At 31.9% G+C, this 19,301-nt stretch overlaps 2 protein-coding genes across 2 annotated transcripts; both read right to left on the bottom strand.

Moving 5' to 3' along the window:
* Positions 1–3,311: 3,311 nt before the first annotated feature.
* LOTGIDRAFT_160864 (hypothetical protein) lies at positions 3,312–13,859 on the bottom strand (the record flags this gene model as incomplete). Its single annotated transcript, XM_009056046.1, has 8 exons — positions 3,312–3,353; positions 3,798–3,914; positions 5,630–5,677; positions 6,828–6,962; positions 7,295–7,483; positions 7,888–8,076; positions 12,577–12,833; positions 13,844–13,859. 8 exons carry the CDS (start codon positions 13,857–13,859, stop codon positions 3,312–3,314), a joined length of 993 nt encoding a protein of 330 aa, XP_009054294.1.
* Positions 13,860–14,853: 994 nt separating this feature from the next.
* On the bottom strand, positions 14,854–19,185 carry LOTGIDRAFT_215258 (hypothetical protein). The gene is made up of 4 exons (XM_009056045.1): positions 19,115–19,185; positions 17,220–17,368; positions 16,631–16,844; positions 14,854–15,550 (listed from the first exon to the last, which is right to left on the bottom strand). Exons 2-4 carry the CDS (start codon positions 17,309–17,311, stop codon positions 15,251–15,253), a joined length of 606 nt encoding a protein of 201 aa, XP_009054293.1. The 5' UTR covers positions 17,312–17,368; positions 19,115–19,185; the 3' UTR covers positions 14,854–15,250.
* Positions 19,186–19,301: the final 116 nt, after the last annotated feature.

The following is a 19,301-nucleotide window of genomic DNA, read 5'->3' as shown; positions in this document are numbered from 1 at the left end:
GGGAGAAAGGAACAAAACCAAAAAAATACAAGTGGAAAGTGTGACTATAAACTGAAAAGTGCTATTATCTGTTAAATGTGTTTTTGTGTACATGGATGTCATTGTTAAAAACAATATGGAAATTTCAGTGTCAACAGTGATTACAGGAAAGTGATTGTTTTCAGTTTGTTATGTGTGTGGTTAAGTTATGTGGCTAAGAATCAAGTTTCATACTATAATTTCTCTTATTATCTTATCACAAAAAGTTGGCCACAGAGAGCGATTATATTCAAAAAGGCTGTAAAAAATAGTAAGCAGATAAGATCATCAAATTCAATCAATTCAAGGTGGTTATGGTTCTGATGGCCTTCTCAGTCAGAAAAAAATTATATAAACGTTATTAAGAGGCAAATAAATTATGTTTTCAGGCCTTGAACTCTTTAAGCTGATAAAATATACTTTCATTTGAATTCGAATTTTTTTTCGTATAAATCTACATGTTTCCTATACTATTCAATAACCTGTCACATTCCAAATTAATTGTGCTACAGTCTATTAGAGAAACTTTGATTTGGTGATAGACCATTACTTACTTACAATTGCTGTTAACATTATTCAAATAACTGTTTCACATGATGCTGATATCATCATAAGCAAAATTTACAGCTTTTTTTGAAAAAAAAGAAAAGAAATATATGTGAAACTCAAATTGGAAAAAGACCATTTGAAAATAAAACAAAGAGTTAGGTAGTAGAAAAATAAGATAATGTTACATCAGTCTTATTTAAAGTATATACAAACTTATTGTGTGTTTTGATATTGCAACTAGTCTTACATTAGCATAGGGTCAGTAAGAGCTCCTGTTACGATTTCATTTTAGTTAACTTATCTCTTTAAGGGGCATTCTGCTTTAATTTCATCTTGTAAACTGGCCTTATTATATGATAGTATTGTATAGTTTCTATACGTTGATCTGGCGACATAAAATCCAGTATAAAAATCAAATATCAAAATGGCTGAGTTTTTTGTTTGGATATTTTTAGTTAAACCTTTCACGAAAGGTAAAGGGCATCTTCATGTACATGTTGGCATGCAGTATATCCAAACCGATTGAAAAAGCAGAATGGCCCTTTCACTTAAGCCAATCATAACTCTCAAGATCAAACAAAACCCACCAACATTTCATTACTATATCAAATTTTGCATCAAATGCTTTAGCTGAACCTTTTTTTATTTACTTTGTAACAGATCTTATTATAATTTTGGTGCATTTTTTCTTTGATTATATTTATGACCTGAGTTTTTGCTTAAAGGTTTTGGCATCTACTTAAATTTTTATTGTGGTGTTGTTTTATTTCATTATGAATTAGTTTTAATCATTTTCTAAATGTGACTGCTGGATTCATTGACTAAGAATATGAACATCATGAATATAGATATTCTGAACTATGCTAATTGTACAGTTGCCGCTAATATTTTCTTCTAATTTACATTCTGTTTGTATAGTTTTATAATCTATAATTATACATGTTCTAACATGATATCTCTTCAACATTATTTTTCAAACTGAAGAATCAATATGCTTTCTCCTAGCCAATTTTAAGATTTGTTTTGTAATTGTGACATTATTTGCAAAGCTAATGATTGGCAAGTCATCTCTTCTTGTAATGAAAGGGTTGTTTTGACCAATTAAAATTTCACCACCTTACATAAAAATAGTAAGTAAAGAATGTTCAAATTTATTTATTATAAATAATAATGATTAAGGAGGCATAATGGTAAATTATGATTATAAAAATGGGTCCTAGTCTTGTGCAATAAAGAAATTCACATTGCAATAGTTAAAAGAGGTAAAATTGATATCTATTTTCCATCACTTCTATCTTAATGAAAGTATAAGTATATACAAACTTTAAAGATCTACTGCATACTCATGTAGCTTAATTACATGTAACAAGTTGAACCATACCAAACATAATTTATGAAAAGTAAACAGTAAACTATTAATGGGGTGACATTAAAGTGCTAAAGATTTGCTTATATTGATGTAAACTAAATAGGATGTTAAGTGGTGGTTATAATAACTAATTGTTAACTATGAAGAGATTGTATATAATTTTCTTTGTTGTTCATTATCACATCATTTGTTGTCTATTATTGTTCTATGTCACGCATCTGTTTCATATTACTCTGCTACAGAAAACCATTATTAAAAAATGCTAAAATATTAATAAAAAAAATGAATAAGAGATTTTATATGTTCTATTTTGATGTGTTATAAGTTATTGAAAAGGAAAAAGTCGTCGAATTATTGGATTTAATAACTGATTGATAGAGCTCAATTTAAGTTATTCCATATAATAAAATCCAGCGTCTGATTTGGTTCACCTAAAACTTAACCTTCAAGTTTAGATTGAGGTGGTTATTAGCAGGTGTCTTCTCAGTTCCACTCTTCCCGTTTGCCCTTCAAATTATACTGATTTGTAGCCTATGTTTAAAAATCTTGGATAGGTTCATAAATTCTCAGGATTTTTTAGCCAATGCCTAAAATATACTTAATGAGATTTAATCGGAGGTCTTCTGTGAAAGTTCTGCTAGCGCTCTGCCACTCGTCAATTTTCTTAAAGCTAAATATGTTGCAGAGTGCTATAGCGGAACTTTTCTCGGTAGAACATTTGGTGGTCTGCGACAAATTCAGTTTTACGGAAATTGGTATGAGTTGTTTAAATCACCCAAGAATGAACACTTTTAAAAATCAGAAAAATCTAACAAAATTTAGTATCTTGAAAACGCATTCAATAAAACACTTAAAGGTTCGATTCATCCTGGACAAAGACAAAACATGGTAATAAGTATTCAGGATTACTCCAAAAAGTTAAAAAGAAGTGTATGATTGAAGGTTGAATATTTCATACTGGTGATTGTTACCGTTCCGACAAACATTTTTTATTAAAATCAAAGCTGCCAGTGGGCGTTCATTACCTTGGCTGGTAAGCTTTTTTTATTTGAATATGATGCCATAGAATTTGCTACTGATTGGACGAACATAATTATCGCCCATTGTTACACTCGGAAAAACGGAACGAAAGCTTGGTCTAATATATCTTTAATTGAACTGTATGCTTAAAGGAATTGGAGGATTAGAAATGAAGCTCAAGCAATTTATGTTGTCTCTCTTGACTAAAATTTAAGAAGTGATAAGAGGCCCTTCAGTTTCATTCGAAAACGCGTTCTGCAACCAAATTCAACTGAACGAACATCACTGAAAGCAAGTGAATGGGCATGAATTTATCAAAATGAAGCAGAAAATGGTCTGCAAGTGACAGATTTTTCTAACGTAAGTTTTTCCAATAATGATGGTTATGTTGATGTATCTGAAATTGGTACAATAACTTTTATTTTTTTATATGAAAAGTGGACCGGATTCGTAGTCAATGCACGTTTATTGGGGACTGGGTTCTAATGTAAAAATGTAGGCTCACAGTACTACTATTCTGCAACTTGATAGTACCAGAGATATGTCTCCTTTGACATAATAATTGTTAAAATGTCTAAAATGATATGAAAATTTTAAAACATTCGAAGAAATATCGGAAAAAGAAAACATGATTGTGTTTTTCGTCTGAATTCACACCAATCCTCATCGTCCATTCAAAATGTTAAACTTACAAGTGTTCTGATTTTGTTTGACTACCGTTGGGAAATATGTAGGCCTACTGACGTTATATGTATATATTATAGCCTATATTATATAACTATAGTTCTGTAGAATAATTTCTATATATTGTATAAATCTTTCACATAGTAATAACTTTTACCTGTGATATTATAATTCCTATAGAAGATAAGGCTATAGCAGTATTACAACTTTGGATAAAACTATTCACTTGTTTCATACAACCTTCTGTATATATCCTGTTCATTACTTCAGAACGCTGAAAACAAAGAGTTTTAAGCTTTAATACAAGCTCGTGTATTATTCTATTTATTACATTATTACTTCGTAACGCTGAAACAGAGAGTGCTCAAGGGACAGATGCGACATTGGGGTGGGGGTGGGGTGGATTGAGTCTTGAATATATGCAATAGTCCTCGAAAGTATGCACGAAAATCGCACAATTCCTTCAATAATATCTTAAACTAGGAATTTCTTTTCATATTTGTAGATGTCTTTTCTATAAATGGCAGTTTCTCAAGAAAAGACAACTCGTCTTTTTTCAAACTCTATTACTGATTGGCCTACGAAAAAAATCCCGTTTCTGAGACTAAGGCATGACTGATGCATCTGTCCCTTTGAATTTTAATACAATATGTTTTATATATTCTGTTTATTACTATACGAAACGCTGAAACAGAGAGTGTTTTTGTTTTAATACAAGACACCTCTTGTATACTTGGCTTTATTTAAAAATTAATTTAGAACGCTGAAATCTGAGAATGTTGTGTTTTAATATAGTAAAAGTAACTTCTTGTATAATATTCTCTTCATATCATCAGAACGCTGAAAACAGAGAGTATTATATTTCATTTCCGTATATAATCTGTTTAATACTACATTGGGGTGGGGTGGGGTGGATGTGGGGGGGATTTGAGTCTTGAATATATGCAATAGTCCTCTGTAGTACTAAGTATGCACGAAAATCGCATAATTCCTTCAATAATATCTTAAACTAGGAATTTCTTTTCATATTTGTAGATGTCTTTTCTATAAATGGCAGTTTCTCAGGAAAAGACAACTCGTCTTTTTTCAAACACTATTACTGATTGGCCTAGGGAAAATATCCCGTTTCTGAGACAAAGGCATGATTGGCGCATCTGTCCCTTTAAGTTTTAAAGATGGGTTCCCTTATTTTCATTTATGAAAATGACAATACTAATACTTATATGAATAGAAAGAAGAGGTGTTCTAATGACTTGGAAAAATACCAGTTTGTCTCACAGATGTCCATAATTAATTCATAATGAGCTAAATTAGAAGATAATTACCAGCAGAATTTCAATGAGTGACCGATTAAGAAAGGCCAAAAAGTCTTTTTTTTTGCTTATCCAGACTGTACATACATGTACATTTATGATTGGTTAAAACTCTTAATTAATTTCAATAAAAACATATTGATATGATTAAGAATATATGATAATTCATTCGAAACACCAATTAATCAAAGAGTTTGCTTAATTTAACACTAAAAATTAAGGAAACCCATCTTTAATAATATACACTGTAGTTATTTATATTAACATTAATTTTATTCAATTTATACAATAACCCTTCATCGAAAAATCATCGAATTCGAACTTCACTAAATTCTCATCAATATAATGATCACATCAAATTTCATAAAAAAAAATTAGATGCCATCCATTGCGCTCAAACTTTGACATGGTCATACTAAGTCAAGGGCAATAACTCAAAAACTGTTCATCGATAAGTCGTCAAATTCGAACGCTTACGTGGAATGGTAATCGCAGCTTAATACAATGGCAAGTGAATGAAATGAAACGTCTTACTTTTGCTCTAGTTTGGACTTACTATCGATTACTGTTCGTGGAAAGTGACACTTGGTACTATTATTTTACCAGCTGACAGCTTCCAATATATCATATAATATTTTTTAAATCAAATAAATTGATAAAACCTCAAATGACTTACCGGTTTATCCAGAACACCAAATCCACACATTCTATTAATAAAATCTCCCTAAAATAGATTAGGATATTGACTTAGTTCATGGAATATAAACTGAAGGTCAAAAGAAACTTTACCAAATTGATGAATTTTAACAAAAAAAAATAGTATAAACCTTTGCGCTGACGAACGCTGGCAACCGCTGACTGCGAGCGTCCGATGTGCAAATCCACATATTATAGGCTGTTCCCTTGTGGCGTGTGATCTTGATCACAATGAACCTTTGATTACTTAGTGCTTGTTCCCCTATATAGGTTGAACCATCGAGATTGTGGCCTCGTGCATTGAACATGTGATCTTTCGTTGACTTATCAATCTGCTTATTAAAAAATTTCAATCTAATCCTTTATATTGTGTTTTTTTTTTTTACTAAGCGTGTTGTTGTAAAGTTTCTTTTGGCCTTCAATTTAGTTCAGTTTAATATTTTTAAAATTAGAATGGATTTTTTTACACGTTATTATTCACCAACTCGCATTACAAAGACACCTGCCAACTTGCAGAAATAATAAAATTCTTATTGACAAAATTAAGAATTTTCTCATCATAAAGATCTTCATGCAACATTAATAGTTTTGAATTCATTGATATATCGTATATATATTTACTGTCAATTATTTATGCTGAGTTTGTCCACCATAATTTAAAAAAAAAAATCAATAACAATAATCCAAATTCTTATATCACACAGCTCTCATGTCTTAAATTTATTTAGATATTTTATAAGTCAAGGGCAATAACTCAAACATCAAAACTTTAGTTTTTTGTGCTCTTGAACAAATTCAAATGTGTTTCACTGTTCATAAAAAAATTGTCAAATTGTAGCTTCTTCGAGGTCTATGACATAAATCATCTAACCAAATTTCATAAAATCAGATGAAAACTGTGGTCGTTATGTGCTGACAAACACATTTTGACGTGTTTGTCCTAGGTAAAGGACAATAACTCAAAAAAAATTCATCAAAAAATCTTCAAATTCGAACTCGTCCACGATCTCATCACTATTAATGATCACACTAAATTTCATATATTTCAGATAAATACTGTAGTCTCTATTGTTTTCACAAACAAATTTTCACGCGTTATTTCAAGGTCATTAACTCAAAAGCAATTTGTTGAAAAATCTCTGCACTTGTAGAGAGATTTACTGTAACATAATTATTACCTTTTCTATAATACAGCACGACATTGGTGCACTACACTTTAAATTACTTGGATTACTTTCTGTACAGTTATGATACATATTTAATTTCCAATCTTTATATCCATTATTATCTAAACTAAATCCGCAACATTTCAACTGCAAACCACCATTCATAATTGTGATATAAAAAGTATGATGTATATAAGTCACATATTGTCTACAGTATGATGTATAAGTCACATATTTTCTTTAATTAACATACTGCATGAATACCCATGATTACAATCGCTCATAAAGCATGACCCATATTCGTCACATTTCAAAACTCGTATTCGGGATACAATGACATTCGCTGTAGTCGAGTTTGGAAATGTATATCAAAAATTGAACGAATTTCTTTTATATTTTTCTAATGGTTTTCAACACATAGTGCATGTAATTATGCTTGTTAAATGGATTTGACTTCATAATAAAAAATAAATATGTACCTCCATCTGTATTAAATCTAACCATTCCTCAAGATGTTCATCGTCATGATAGAGTTTGATAGCATTCTTAAAAACTTCCTCTGGTGCAGAATGTAGGTAGTGCCTTAATTTAGGTGTTTGATAAAATACCACCACAATAACTGATAATATTAACTCAATAAACAATACAACTGTTAAACTGTAATGAAGCTATTGTTAACATAATAGTATATTAATTGAACGTTAAATATCTCTTTGTGTTATAGCCTAAATCTAAAGAGATATAGAATAACCATAAAATTTAGATTTTAAAATCTTTTTATGTCGATCTACCCAGTTTCATAACTATACAACAGAATCCCTTAATAATCCGATGATAGTGTCCCATTAAAATTCACACTATTATGATCGGAAATAACGTCTGTAGGCCTGAATTATTTGCTTGTGCTGAAAAATGACTAGAAATAGATGTATTAACACATATCACGTGTAATTGGATACGGCTTCTTGTGATAGTATCGTAGCCCTTTAATCGTAATACGTATCCTGACATGATTGGCAACACCTATTTTGATTTTTTGGTTTTTAGTTATTTACTTTTCATTTATACTTACAGTTTTGATTAGAAGTATATTTTCACGGATAGTACCAATACAGCCAAATAAAGTAATAAACACCAGAATAATACCAAATACAGAGATTATTACAGCTGGATTTAACATAAATTCTGATATTTCTCTAGCTAATTTAGTTCTCTCATTCAATATCCATGATCCACATGCAGTAATTAGTATACCCATTATCTGGAATTTTAGTAAAAAGACTATTGTTGAATTATTTTTGGTCGATACTTTTCAAGGGAATTGGAATATCAGCTTTAGTAATAGTACTGCTAGTCTTGGAATGTCTTTGCGTTGACAAAAATATAATCTTTTCTTTTAAAAAGAAACACATTTCTCTCTTAGAAATTTCAACTCAAAGAAGTCACAAATTTTGGCTGAAAATTGTCTTCTGCGTGTTAATACTCCTCCAGTCTGTAGATTCACAGGCTTTACAAAAGACAACTCTTACTATTTACCTGAATTCTCTTACCTATTTCAGCTAAATGACAAATTCAAGCTCAATACTCACATACTTATATAAGTTTTATAATTATATGAATACAGCAGATGTATTTATTTATAGCATAGGTTAAGGAGAAGGCGATATTTATTTTTGCATTCTTCTATTCAAATCAGATTGATTTAGAGCATAACGACATTGTAACGTGATAAAATCTGACATATTTTATTTGGGGTGGAGAAAAACATTTAACTCTTTCCATTTCAGGAGTGTCGAAGTTAAGACCATAATAGTTTGACTTCATGCTACATAGTTATGAGGATAACAAATTTCTTCGAGTTTGAGGTCAATAACTCATGTAAAGTAATTCTAATTTTTCATAATTTCAACAGGGTTCACCCATGGGTGATATTAAACAATTTCACCAAGTCAAAATCAGTCGAGAATTGTGCTTTTGCATTTACAAGTTAAAAACTGAACATGTTTTCATGAACAAGGGAAGGGCAGTAACTCATTAAATATATTTTTTTGATTTTTGATAGGGTTCATTCTAACACTCACACCAGGTTTCCTGAACATTCCTCAGGAATTGTGCCTTCTAGAATGTCTATACTAGCTAAAAATTTTTTAAACCGTTTTCAATTACAAGGACAATATCTCATACTTTCTTGGGTGGTTACATTTTCAATAACTTATGTCAAAATCATTCAAAAAAATTGCAAGGAATACTCTCCAAACTCACTATTTGAAGGAATATGTGTTACTATTGATTTAATTTCATTTGATTTTTTTTTGAATTTCTAAATAATTTAATTGAAATGAACAATATCCCCCAAAAATGTGCACTGATTATAAGATGAATGAAAAAAAATTATCATCAAATTCAAACATTAACAATGTCTCATCGACGTACACACAACGGTGATAACTGAGAAACCAGTTCCATTACGATCGACGTTTCATTATAAAGGCAATAACTCCGAAACCGTTCATCCGATTGTAACCGATATAAAGATAACATACGTCCACTGCCATGAATGATAGTGACTAAAATACGAATATTTTAATACCGATATTCTAGAAAAGGATCTTCGTAGCATTTGTATTTCAAAACCATCAAATTAATTAATACCTCATCAATTTACTCATTATTTACCATTACACGACCTTTTTAAAAAGAAATCTAGGCTACACATTTTCATGTCTTAAATTTTTAAAGAGGAAGTGCAAAGTCCATTTTTGAAATCCTTAGACTGTTGGACCGTGAAATAAAGTAAGCGCGCCATGTTATTTTTGTTCAAATTTTACTTGTGAGTATAGAGATAATGTCGGCGACTTCATTTTCGACTTTCTGTTGTTAAAAGGTAAATAGGTCTAGTGTTAGATCTGTAGGCTGAAGGTTGCATAGCCTATATGACCTAAGCTTAAATTTCCTCGAATTTTAAGTATTGAAACATTGCAATAAAAGTGGAGCATTTAGATTTTCTGCCTCTACGCTGGCCACTAGAGCTTTCTCTGACAATTTTAGGCTAGTATAGAGGCAGACAATCTAGATGTTCCACTTTTATTGCAATGTTAATACTTAAAATTCGAGAATTTAACAACAGAAAGTCGAAAAAATGCAGTCGCCAACTCACAAGTAAATTTCTGAAAAACTAACACGCCGCGCTTACTTTAATTCACGTTCAAACTCGCCACAGTGAACAATATTTATTTATTGTTTCGTTTCGTCAGACGTAATAAAAACATTCCAACTTTTAATTGAAGCCTGCCGTTGTCGGAGGATTCAAGACACCGGCTGTAGAGAGTAGATCTAATTCGATTTGGCCTACATGTATTTTTTTTAAATGAATGCCAATATCAACTCATGTCTGCATTTTAAGAATAGGAAGGCCCTTTTCATTAGCCCACATGGAAATGTGGCCATATATTGTCGTCGCCCCTGTCCGTCCGTCCACATTTCTTGTATGCACGATAAAGACTACAGTTTTTATTTGATCTTGATGAAACTTGGTATGCATGTATTGATGAGATCTGGGTCAAGTTCGAAAATGGTAATAATCGGATGAACGGATGAACGGTGTCTGAATTATTGCCCTTGACTTAATAAAAACGCGTCAAATTTTGGCTTGTATATTCGATAGAGACTACAGTTTTTATTTGATCTTGATGAAACTTGGTATACTTGAAAATTGATGAGATCTCGATCAAGTTCGAAAATGGTAATAATCAGATGTACGGTTTCAGAGTTATTGCCCTTGACTTAATATAAACGGGTCAAATTTGGCTTGTAGGCATGATAGAGATTACAGTTTTTATTTGATCTTGATGGAATTTGGTAAGCATGTATATATTGATGAGTTGCCCTTGACTTAATATAAACGGGTCAAATTTGGCTTGTAGGCACGATAAAGGATACAGGTTTTAACTGAAATGAAACCTGGTAGGCCCTATTGCATGTATAGGGCCTATGTTGAAGTTCGAAATTGGTACTAATCGGATGAACGGTTTCAGAGTAAATGCCTTTGTGTGTACCTCGATGTTTGAATTTCGGTGATAATCTGATGTAACTGTTTTGGCCTTGACTTTAAATAATTTTAAGATTATTTCAATCTTTATAAGATCATTATTAAGTCACCAAAGACTTTACTATCACAGTTCATTGTTAGCGTATGTTACCTTGCCTGGCAAGCTATCGTTTATATTTATTGTTTATTATGTTCCTGTTGTGTATGAATATAACCATGGGGCCTGTAGTATATCAATTCAGGCCGAACATGTATTCTTATTTTTAAAAGTGTCAGTGTAGAAGTTGTTAATGGATGCAGCAGAACACAAGTGTTGTTGTCAGGAACATGACCATTTAAAAGGACTTATTTCTACGCCCCAAGTGCGTCTCACTCCGATAATAAGAATCTAGTTTTTGGGTCAAGTTTGGCCAGATTTATACCCTTTAACTTAGAGTAAGGCATATAAATTTATGTGATAACAAAAGATAACTTGATGCTGTACAAGGTAACATACGCCCACCATCATGCAGTTGTCAGAAATGATAAAGTCTTATAGTGACTTGAAAATGAATTTTTATAAGTCAAGGCAATACCTAAATAATTTTGTATCAAAGTATCATCAAATTCAAACAAAATCCAATTGTTTCTCCGTCACACGTCAGTACGTCAGTCAACACGTCAAACACGTCACTGCTACCTTATAAAATCAAGAATCATATTATTTTTAGTCACAAAACGAAATAAAAACGATATTTTGAAAATGGACACGACAATGATACCTTACAAAATACAGAATTTCAATATATTTCAACGAAAAACGAAAGATCATTTAGAAAATTCTGTTATGAAAATAAACACGTCGGTAAACACGTCAAAACAGTAGGAATTGCCAATATTGTTCGTTCTTTACAGAGTTTTTGTAAAAAACGCATGAACAATAGGAACTTTCTCAAAGGGCTGCTTTTTTCGAAAACTCAAGATCTGTGTGGCATCAGGTATTCTAGAAAGGTTAAGTGTGCGTCAATACGTTTGGGCCGAAATTTCATCACACGGTCGGAACATCAAAACTTCCGTCAGTAAACAAATCAAAGAACTGGTCTTCGTCACACGTAAATACGTCAGTACACACGTCAGACGCGTCAAAGAAATGAAAACAGGTCAGACGCGTCAAAGAAATGAAAACACGTCAGACGCGTAAAAGAACTGTTATTCCTCACAAGTCAGTCCGTCAGTAAAGAAAAGTTAATCAAACTATGTGAACTCTCTTAAAACACCACGTTTTTGACAGACTCAATCGCAAAGTGGCCTCAGGTGTTCCAAAAAGTGTAAACATGCCTTAAAACGTGTAGGTCGAGTTTTAAACACACCTCAGTAGGTAAAAACATCAGTACGTCAGTAAACAAGTCAAAGAACTGGTCTTCGTCACACGTCAATACGTCAGTACACACGTCAGACGCGTCAAAAAAATGAAAACGCGGCAGACGCGTCAAAGAACTGTTATACTTCAGTCAGTCAGTCAAGAAAAGTTTTTAAAACTATTTGAACTCTCTTAAAACAACTGCCTTAATTGTTGACAGACTCAATCGCAAAGTGGCCTCAGGGGTATAAAAGACATATTAAAATAAATTTATTGTTTCTAAAAGAATCGGGACGGAAGGACGGACGAACAGGGGCGATGGCAATATACGTCCACATTTCCATGTAGGCGCATAAAAACGACTATAAACTTACCAAAAAGATATAGTTAAAAAGGAATAAGGTATATTTAAGTGTGCAAGCTATAAGTCGATATTTTCTTAAATATACTTGTCTTCCAGATATAGTTAGTTCTATCAGCTCGTCTTCATTGGTCTCTTGACCTTCTTGTCTTCTGGTATCTGGTGGATTTTCTTGCGAAAAGGTAGTTTCAGTGTATTTTTGCACAATTCGTCTTTCATCAGTACAGCCACCCAAAGGAAAGTCATCAAGTGAAGCTAACGGAACCTTTTCTGGAATTGAACAATTGAGTAAAATCTCACGAGTGCAAGCACGCGCTTCCACAACAAGACTATTACGGAATATGATATCAGGGGCATCTTGGATTGACCAGAGCACCTATACAGACGGACAACACCGATGTATTTGTGAATATTGTAACCAGTTATAATTAAAAATTTTTAAGTTTCTTTTTCATAGTTTTAGTGTAAATTCTCACTACTACAATACTACCGGTGAAAACTATAATAAATATTACCTGATGTAGTAAGTATCATAGTTCGTGGATTTAATGGTAGCAATAGAAATAGTGCGGTGGTTTTCACACATCTTTAGGGGGTACTAGTCGAAGGAGTGCGGAGGAGGGGTATCGCAGATATAGTTTTGGGTCAGTTTGTAGGACTGGGGAACTGTGTTTTGAAACGAAAATTAAAAGGAAATAAACATTATAGTTATTCTTCTCTGACTCTGAATAATGTAACAATCGTTGAGACTATTTGGGTAACATGAAAGAGGCTTACTATTATCTCTTAACCTCTCTTGGAGCTACCTCCAATGTGCAATAAATAAATACCCAGATAATGCCAGAGATTAATATAAATGATCCCCCACCCCACCCCTAGTCAGAGAAAAGGGGGGTGGGAAGGGGGGTGGGGGGCATGCCTCCAAGTCCACCCATGATCGCCGCCCTTGAGTTATTAGAACCTAATTCCTATATTGTATGTGCGTTACTAATATTTAAAATATATTTGAGGGCTGCATCGATACATTAGATTTAAATGCCTTTCTTTAGACCTCTACAAAAATGATACACCATATTTCTAGGTCTATCTATACAGTGTAGTCTACTTTCTTTTTTCACTTTAGAAGATCTACAAATTTCGGCATATTCGAATATTTATGTAATTCAAATTACATGCTTATTTGATGACGCTTTTGAACTGTGAATGCCTTTATACAAATGACATACTTTTATATACAGGAAAGATAGCACATAGTATTACAGGCAAAATTTTTAACTTACCTGAAGAGGTAGCCATTCTGAATAACGTCAGACTTTTATATGATAATCCTATTGGTGGATATGTATACAGAAAATCGTATTTAGATACTGAGTACAATAACTCTGAAGATCTGACTGATTCCCTTGACAACCAAGACTATAATAGAGTGGAAGATTGAATATTGTGTGATTTTTATTCCAGACTTTTATCATTATCAGTCTTTATCAAATCATAATAATTAAATATATTGGTTAAACATAATGTATAAAGGCAAACACAAATTGGTTTTCTCTTTCATAGTTGTGATAGGTATTGATTACTCCAACGGACACCATTCCACATAACCTTATTGAAACAAAACATCAATTAATACCACTCAGAACAAAGTGTCAAAGTACATGTGCTATTATGAAGATAGAGATACTCTCAGAAACACCAGATTTGCGATTAAATATAGCTTAAAGAGAATTTAACTTTCAATCTTGGAAAGGGTTTGTTCAATGAGACCTCGGTACGCAGAATAACAAGTTCATTACATTAATATTTCACAGCTTTCAAGAAGGCAGCATTAACTCTCTCTTCAACACACCAGACAAAACACATTTTCGAAGCAAGGTGACATAAGCCCACCAGCAGCTTTCATTGCAAATACCGATCATAGGTTGTAGTCTGTAGACTTAGCACTTGCCAAGTATGAAGTTGGAAACGACATGTTGGTCATTATCTTAATAATGTCATTGACCTACATAATTAAGATCAAAAGAATCCATAAAGAATTTTTGCCCGTAAAGTATACACAAGTTGCATAAAAAGCTAATAGAGTGAAAACACTGGAAAAAGTTGGACAAGATATTTTGCTAAAAATTATAAGATCGTCACAAAAATCGATAGGGATCATCTTAATAATGACATTGACTTACAAAAATAAAAATCAAAAGAATCCATAAAGAATTGTAGCCTGTAGAGTGAGCACAAGCCAAATGTGAATGAACGAACCGACAGGGCGATTACAATAAATGACCACAATACAATGCGTATAAAAAGCTTTTACTATGATCATGTTGTATTTTGGAAAAAAACATAAAATCATGAGTAACTGGGTTATAATTTTTATATAAAAATATCATAATTATACCACCTAAAACCAGTTCTAATATAACAACTAATCCATTAGATTGTCAAACATTCTCTTACAGCAGATCATATTAAAATATAAAGTAAATGTGTCATACTATCTAGGCTGGATATAATTTAACAGACTACAAAAAACACCCCTTATTTTACAAATGAGCACTTTCATATTGATTGAAGGTATGCATATGAGGAGAAGTTCCATACAAAGTTGAGAGGTTTCAAGTAAATGACTGGCACATTATATCCACTATCCAGGCTTGCATACATGTACAATGTCATATTCCATCAAAAAATTAGCACATCTGTTTGGATGTTTTAATCTTAGCCTTTTCAACTGCAGCTTTCGCTTTCTCCTTGAATTTTTCCTTTCTACATTCATTATGTTGGTTTGCTTCTGGGTTAAACAATTTGTCCATGGTTTCATTTAGTCCCTTCATTGATTTCTTAACATTTTGTTTAAATCTCTGAGTACAGAAAGTTTGAATAACACGGCCTAGTCCAAAGAATGATGATGAAATAAAGGCCCATCTGTTACAAACTGTAAGTGATTTATCTGTAATATCTGGTTGATAAAAACATTTCTCTTCTATTGTCTGAAAAACAAAATGATTTACTTTATAGACAATAGTTAGAGGATAACCATATACAACAAATTAAAAAAAATGTTAAAGAATTTTATAGAGGTTTTCTAATATTTTTATGAATACCACAGAAGCCTGATGGGAATTAAAATGGTGCACATTGATGCTATCAGTGACACCACTTTTTTAGAAAAGGATTTTTGAGGTTTTCTAAAATATACCATATGTATATGAGATGCTGATAGATCCGATTTGCACCATTCCAATTTAATCAGAATCTGGTTCTTGCAATTCTACTTTTATCAACATCTGATCTAATGGGAAGGCTATTCCCTTGTTGGTCGAAAAATGTTTTATGCTCAAATTTGTAAAAACTATACACCAAAATCTAGAGAAGTGTGTTCCATAACATATCTGACAGTTATAACTAAAGATAGCTTACCAGGTAAGGTAATATACACCCACTGGCAGCTTTGATTTTGAATAAAAATGTTTGGCAGTACAGTAACAATTACCAGTATGAACTATTCAACCTTCAGTTATACACTTCATTTAAACTTTTTGGGGTGATACTGAATAATTTACCCGGCAAAAATCATGCCTTTTAAAATTGACGAACTGAAATTAAATACTAATTATTTTTTGATTTTTTTGATTATCAATAGGGTTCATCCTAGGGTGATAACACTCACACCAAGTTTCATCAAAACATCAATATCCGTCAAGAATTGTGCCTTCTGAAGTGTTTACAAGCTTAAAATTTAGCTCGTTTTCAAGAACAAAGGCAATAACTCATACTAAATATAGTTCGATTTTTCTGATTTTTTATATGGTTTATCCTTGGGTGATACAATCACTCATATCAAGTTTCGTCAAAATCAGTCAAAAATTGTGCCTACTCTAGTGTTAAAGAGCAATTGTTAACACTTCATTTTTAGCGTTGATATAGATAGATCTGAATAGCATACTAGAGAAATATTTTCATGTTTAATTTACCAGGTTTTGATAATGAAATTTTTTTGTATAAAAAGCGGAATGACCCTTTAAATTTTGTCATTCTCAAATTTCCTGTAATGTAAAATAATACTTTACCACATATTTCTGCATTCCCACATTTCTAGTATAAGTAACAAACGTTTTATCCTTAGGATCCACAATTGACTCTTCTATTATATAAACATTTCTGGCCGTTATAAACTTTTCACCAGCTTTAGGCATAGGATTTGTTTTAGTAAATAAACGTTTTGTATGAAGTTTACCATTTATTATTTTTCTGGATATCACATCTTCTGACAATACATGTTTACTGAATAAGACAAAACAGTTCAGTTAGTTGTTTTAAACATCATTTCTATTAATAACAAATATATTTACATTATCTGTGATTACTGAACTTCTAATGAACTTTGACATAAATTTTTTGATCCAATCCAACATAGCTCTTCTTATAATGAATGCTGCTTTTCTTGACTGACTAGTAGGCATATTCTGTCAATCAAAGTCATTATAAATTGATATAACACATAATAAGTACTGCAGGGAAACCATGAAGAATAAACTCATTGAAGTAAAATGTCCAGCCTCCAATGTGCATCAAGAAATATATTACAATACATAAAATTTTATAGATAAAAAAAGGATGAAATAAAACTCAAAATTTGATCTTTTTCATATTGCATACCTGTAAACATTAGGATAACGTTGCCATAATCCTATAGCTACTTGATTCCATGTAAAATTAAATACATCTGAAAATGTTGAATGCTTCACCATTGTTGTTATATCTCAAATTCAGGAAAACAAATTTTGTAAATATTCAAATGGAAAAGCCTGAAAAAATAAAGGCAATGGTAAAAATAAAACAGTGTCAATAAGTCCGAAGCAAATTCCCTTACTTAATTCATACTTGAAAACAACTCAACTCACTACTAATTCTCACTTTCAATCCAAGTTATTAAAACATTTTAAATATTATCAAAGCAATTATTCAGTAGAGTACTGACAAATCACGCTCACGAAGCAGAATCTTAAACTGAATTCTATAAAAAATAGGTAGCCAGTGGAGGTCTAATAAAATTGGTGTAATGCGATCGTAATGCTCTTGGCTGGAGATAAGTCTTGCTGCAGCATTTTGAACCCTTTGTGGTTTATTGGTTATGCGTAAAGGAGTTCCAATTAATAAAGAATTACAGTCATTTTTTAATTGTTCATATTTTGAGAACTGTACATATGTTTTTTATTGGAATTAATAAAGTGGTGTAATCTATTTTCGTGCATTTAAGGATTCAACACCGAATTTCGTCAAAGTTAAAAAAACGAATTTTTTTTTTTTATGTCTTAGATGTTTCCTCAGATATCCTACAAAATAATTAAAATTGGTTGGTTTCGATTTTCTTTATGAATCCTTCACTTTGACCCATATTTAATGAGCAACCAACTCGGGAACGGCGGCAGAATGCGTCACCTATTTTCGTGTACAATGTTTGATCTATTATTAAGTTGAGAAAAACACGTTATATGCATACCCAGTGGTATAATTAACTTCTCTTAGTATTTATCTTTAATATCAATTCATTATAACTAGTGACAATTCCTTCAAAGAACCATGATTTTAAAAAAAAATAGTGACTGACAAAAGAAGATACGTAGCGTGATTAATTGCTAAAAGTCACTGAAAGAACATAAGAATATGGCCCATAGAAATTTTCTGCTGACACGGAATCTGCTAGTTGTATTTGTCAAAGTATACATTAATACATTTTTCCTTGCTTGAAACTACTGGATTCATTCTACTAGCTGATATTGTAAACACATGTTTATCAAAACAAGCAAATGCGGAGGTCACGCGAGGTCTTACATGTAAATTATTAATCATTTCCGGAAATGCATGAAAAATAGGTTAGCACGAAATTAGGTTTCTTGACTGTACTGTCGGCAAACTTTTTTTAAAATTCTTCTTTCCGTTTTAAAATGCTGCTTATTTTTGTTCAACGTAAATTTCAAAGCTAAATATTAATGCACTTTTTCATAATTTTCAATAATTTGCTGTTTTATATCCAGAGATATGGGCACGCTTCCCAGGACAAAAATTGTTAGCTTGAATGTCAATTTCGGTGATTAATCAGTTCAGCGATCTTTTGTTTTCAAGTGATTTGACCCGGATTATCAATAAAATAAATATCTAATTGACGATACGTGATTAAGATGAGTAGATGTCGGATTATACAGATTTTTCGGAGTGTCCGGATCTAGCCTAAGAAAGAAATCAAGCGGGACCAGTGGCCAGTATATACACTGTAGTGTATGAGCTTAATGATCATCATAATAATTCATATTATTGTGTTATCGTTTTGACAGATATTTTGCCGTTTTAACCAAATTTCTTGTTTTGGCAGATCTGTTACCGTTTTGACTATTCAAATTTGTTACCGTTTTGACGGTTACCGTTTTAACTGGTATTCGATTGTATGATGGCGGACGACCTATGCCGTATGCTGATATTGGCATAGCATAGCCTACTACAACAGCTGGTATCATTTATAGTCTGATAGTATAAAATATTTGTAGTTATCTTACAGTAACAAGTACTATATAGTGACTTCTGCCATCAAATGAAACTCTTTTTCTACAAAGTTAAAATAAAGATTCTCAGACAAGACTTTCTACATTGAGATAGTTGCAGTTCCTCTTCCTCTGACGTACTGGATATTTGAAATTGAGAGTTGCTTCCCTTCAATCAATTGGAGAGAATATTCGGTGTCTT

This window comes from Lottia gigantea, assembly GCF_000327385.1.
Source record: "Lottia gigantea unplaced genomic scaffold LOTGIsca_26, whole genome shotgun sequence".
Lineage (NCBI taxonomy): Eukaryota > Metazoa > Mollusca > Gastropoda > Lottiidae > Lottia > Lottia gigantea.
The sequence above is the reverse complement of the archived record's forward strand: the minus strand, read 5'-3'. Positions and strand labels throughout refer to the sequence as shown.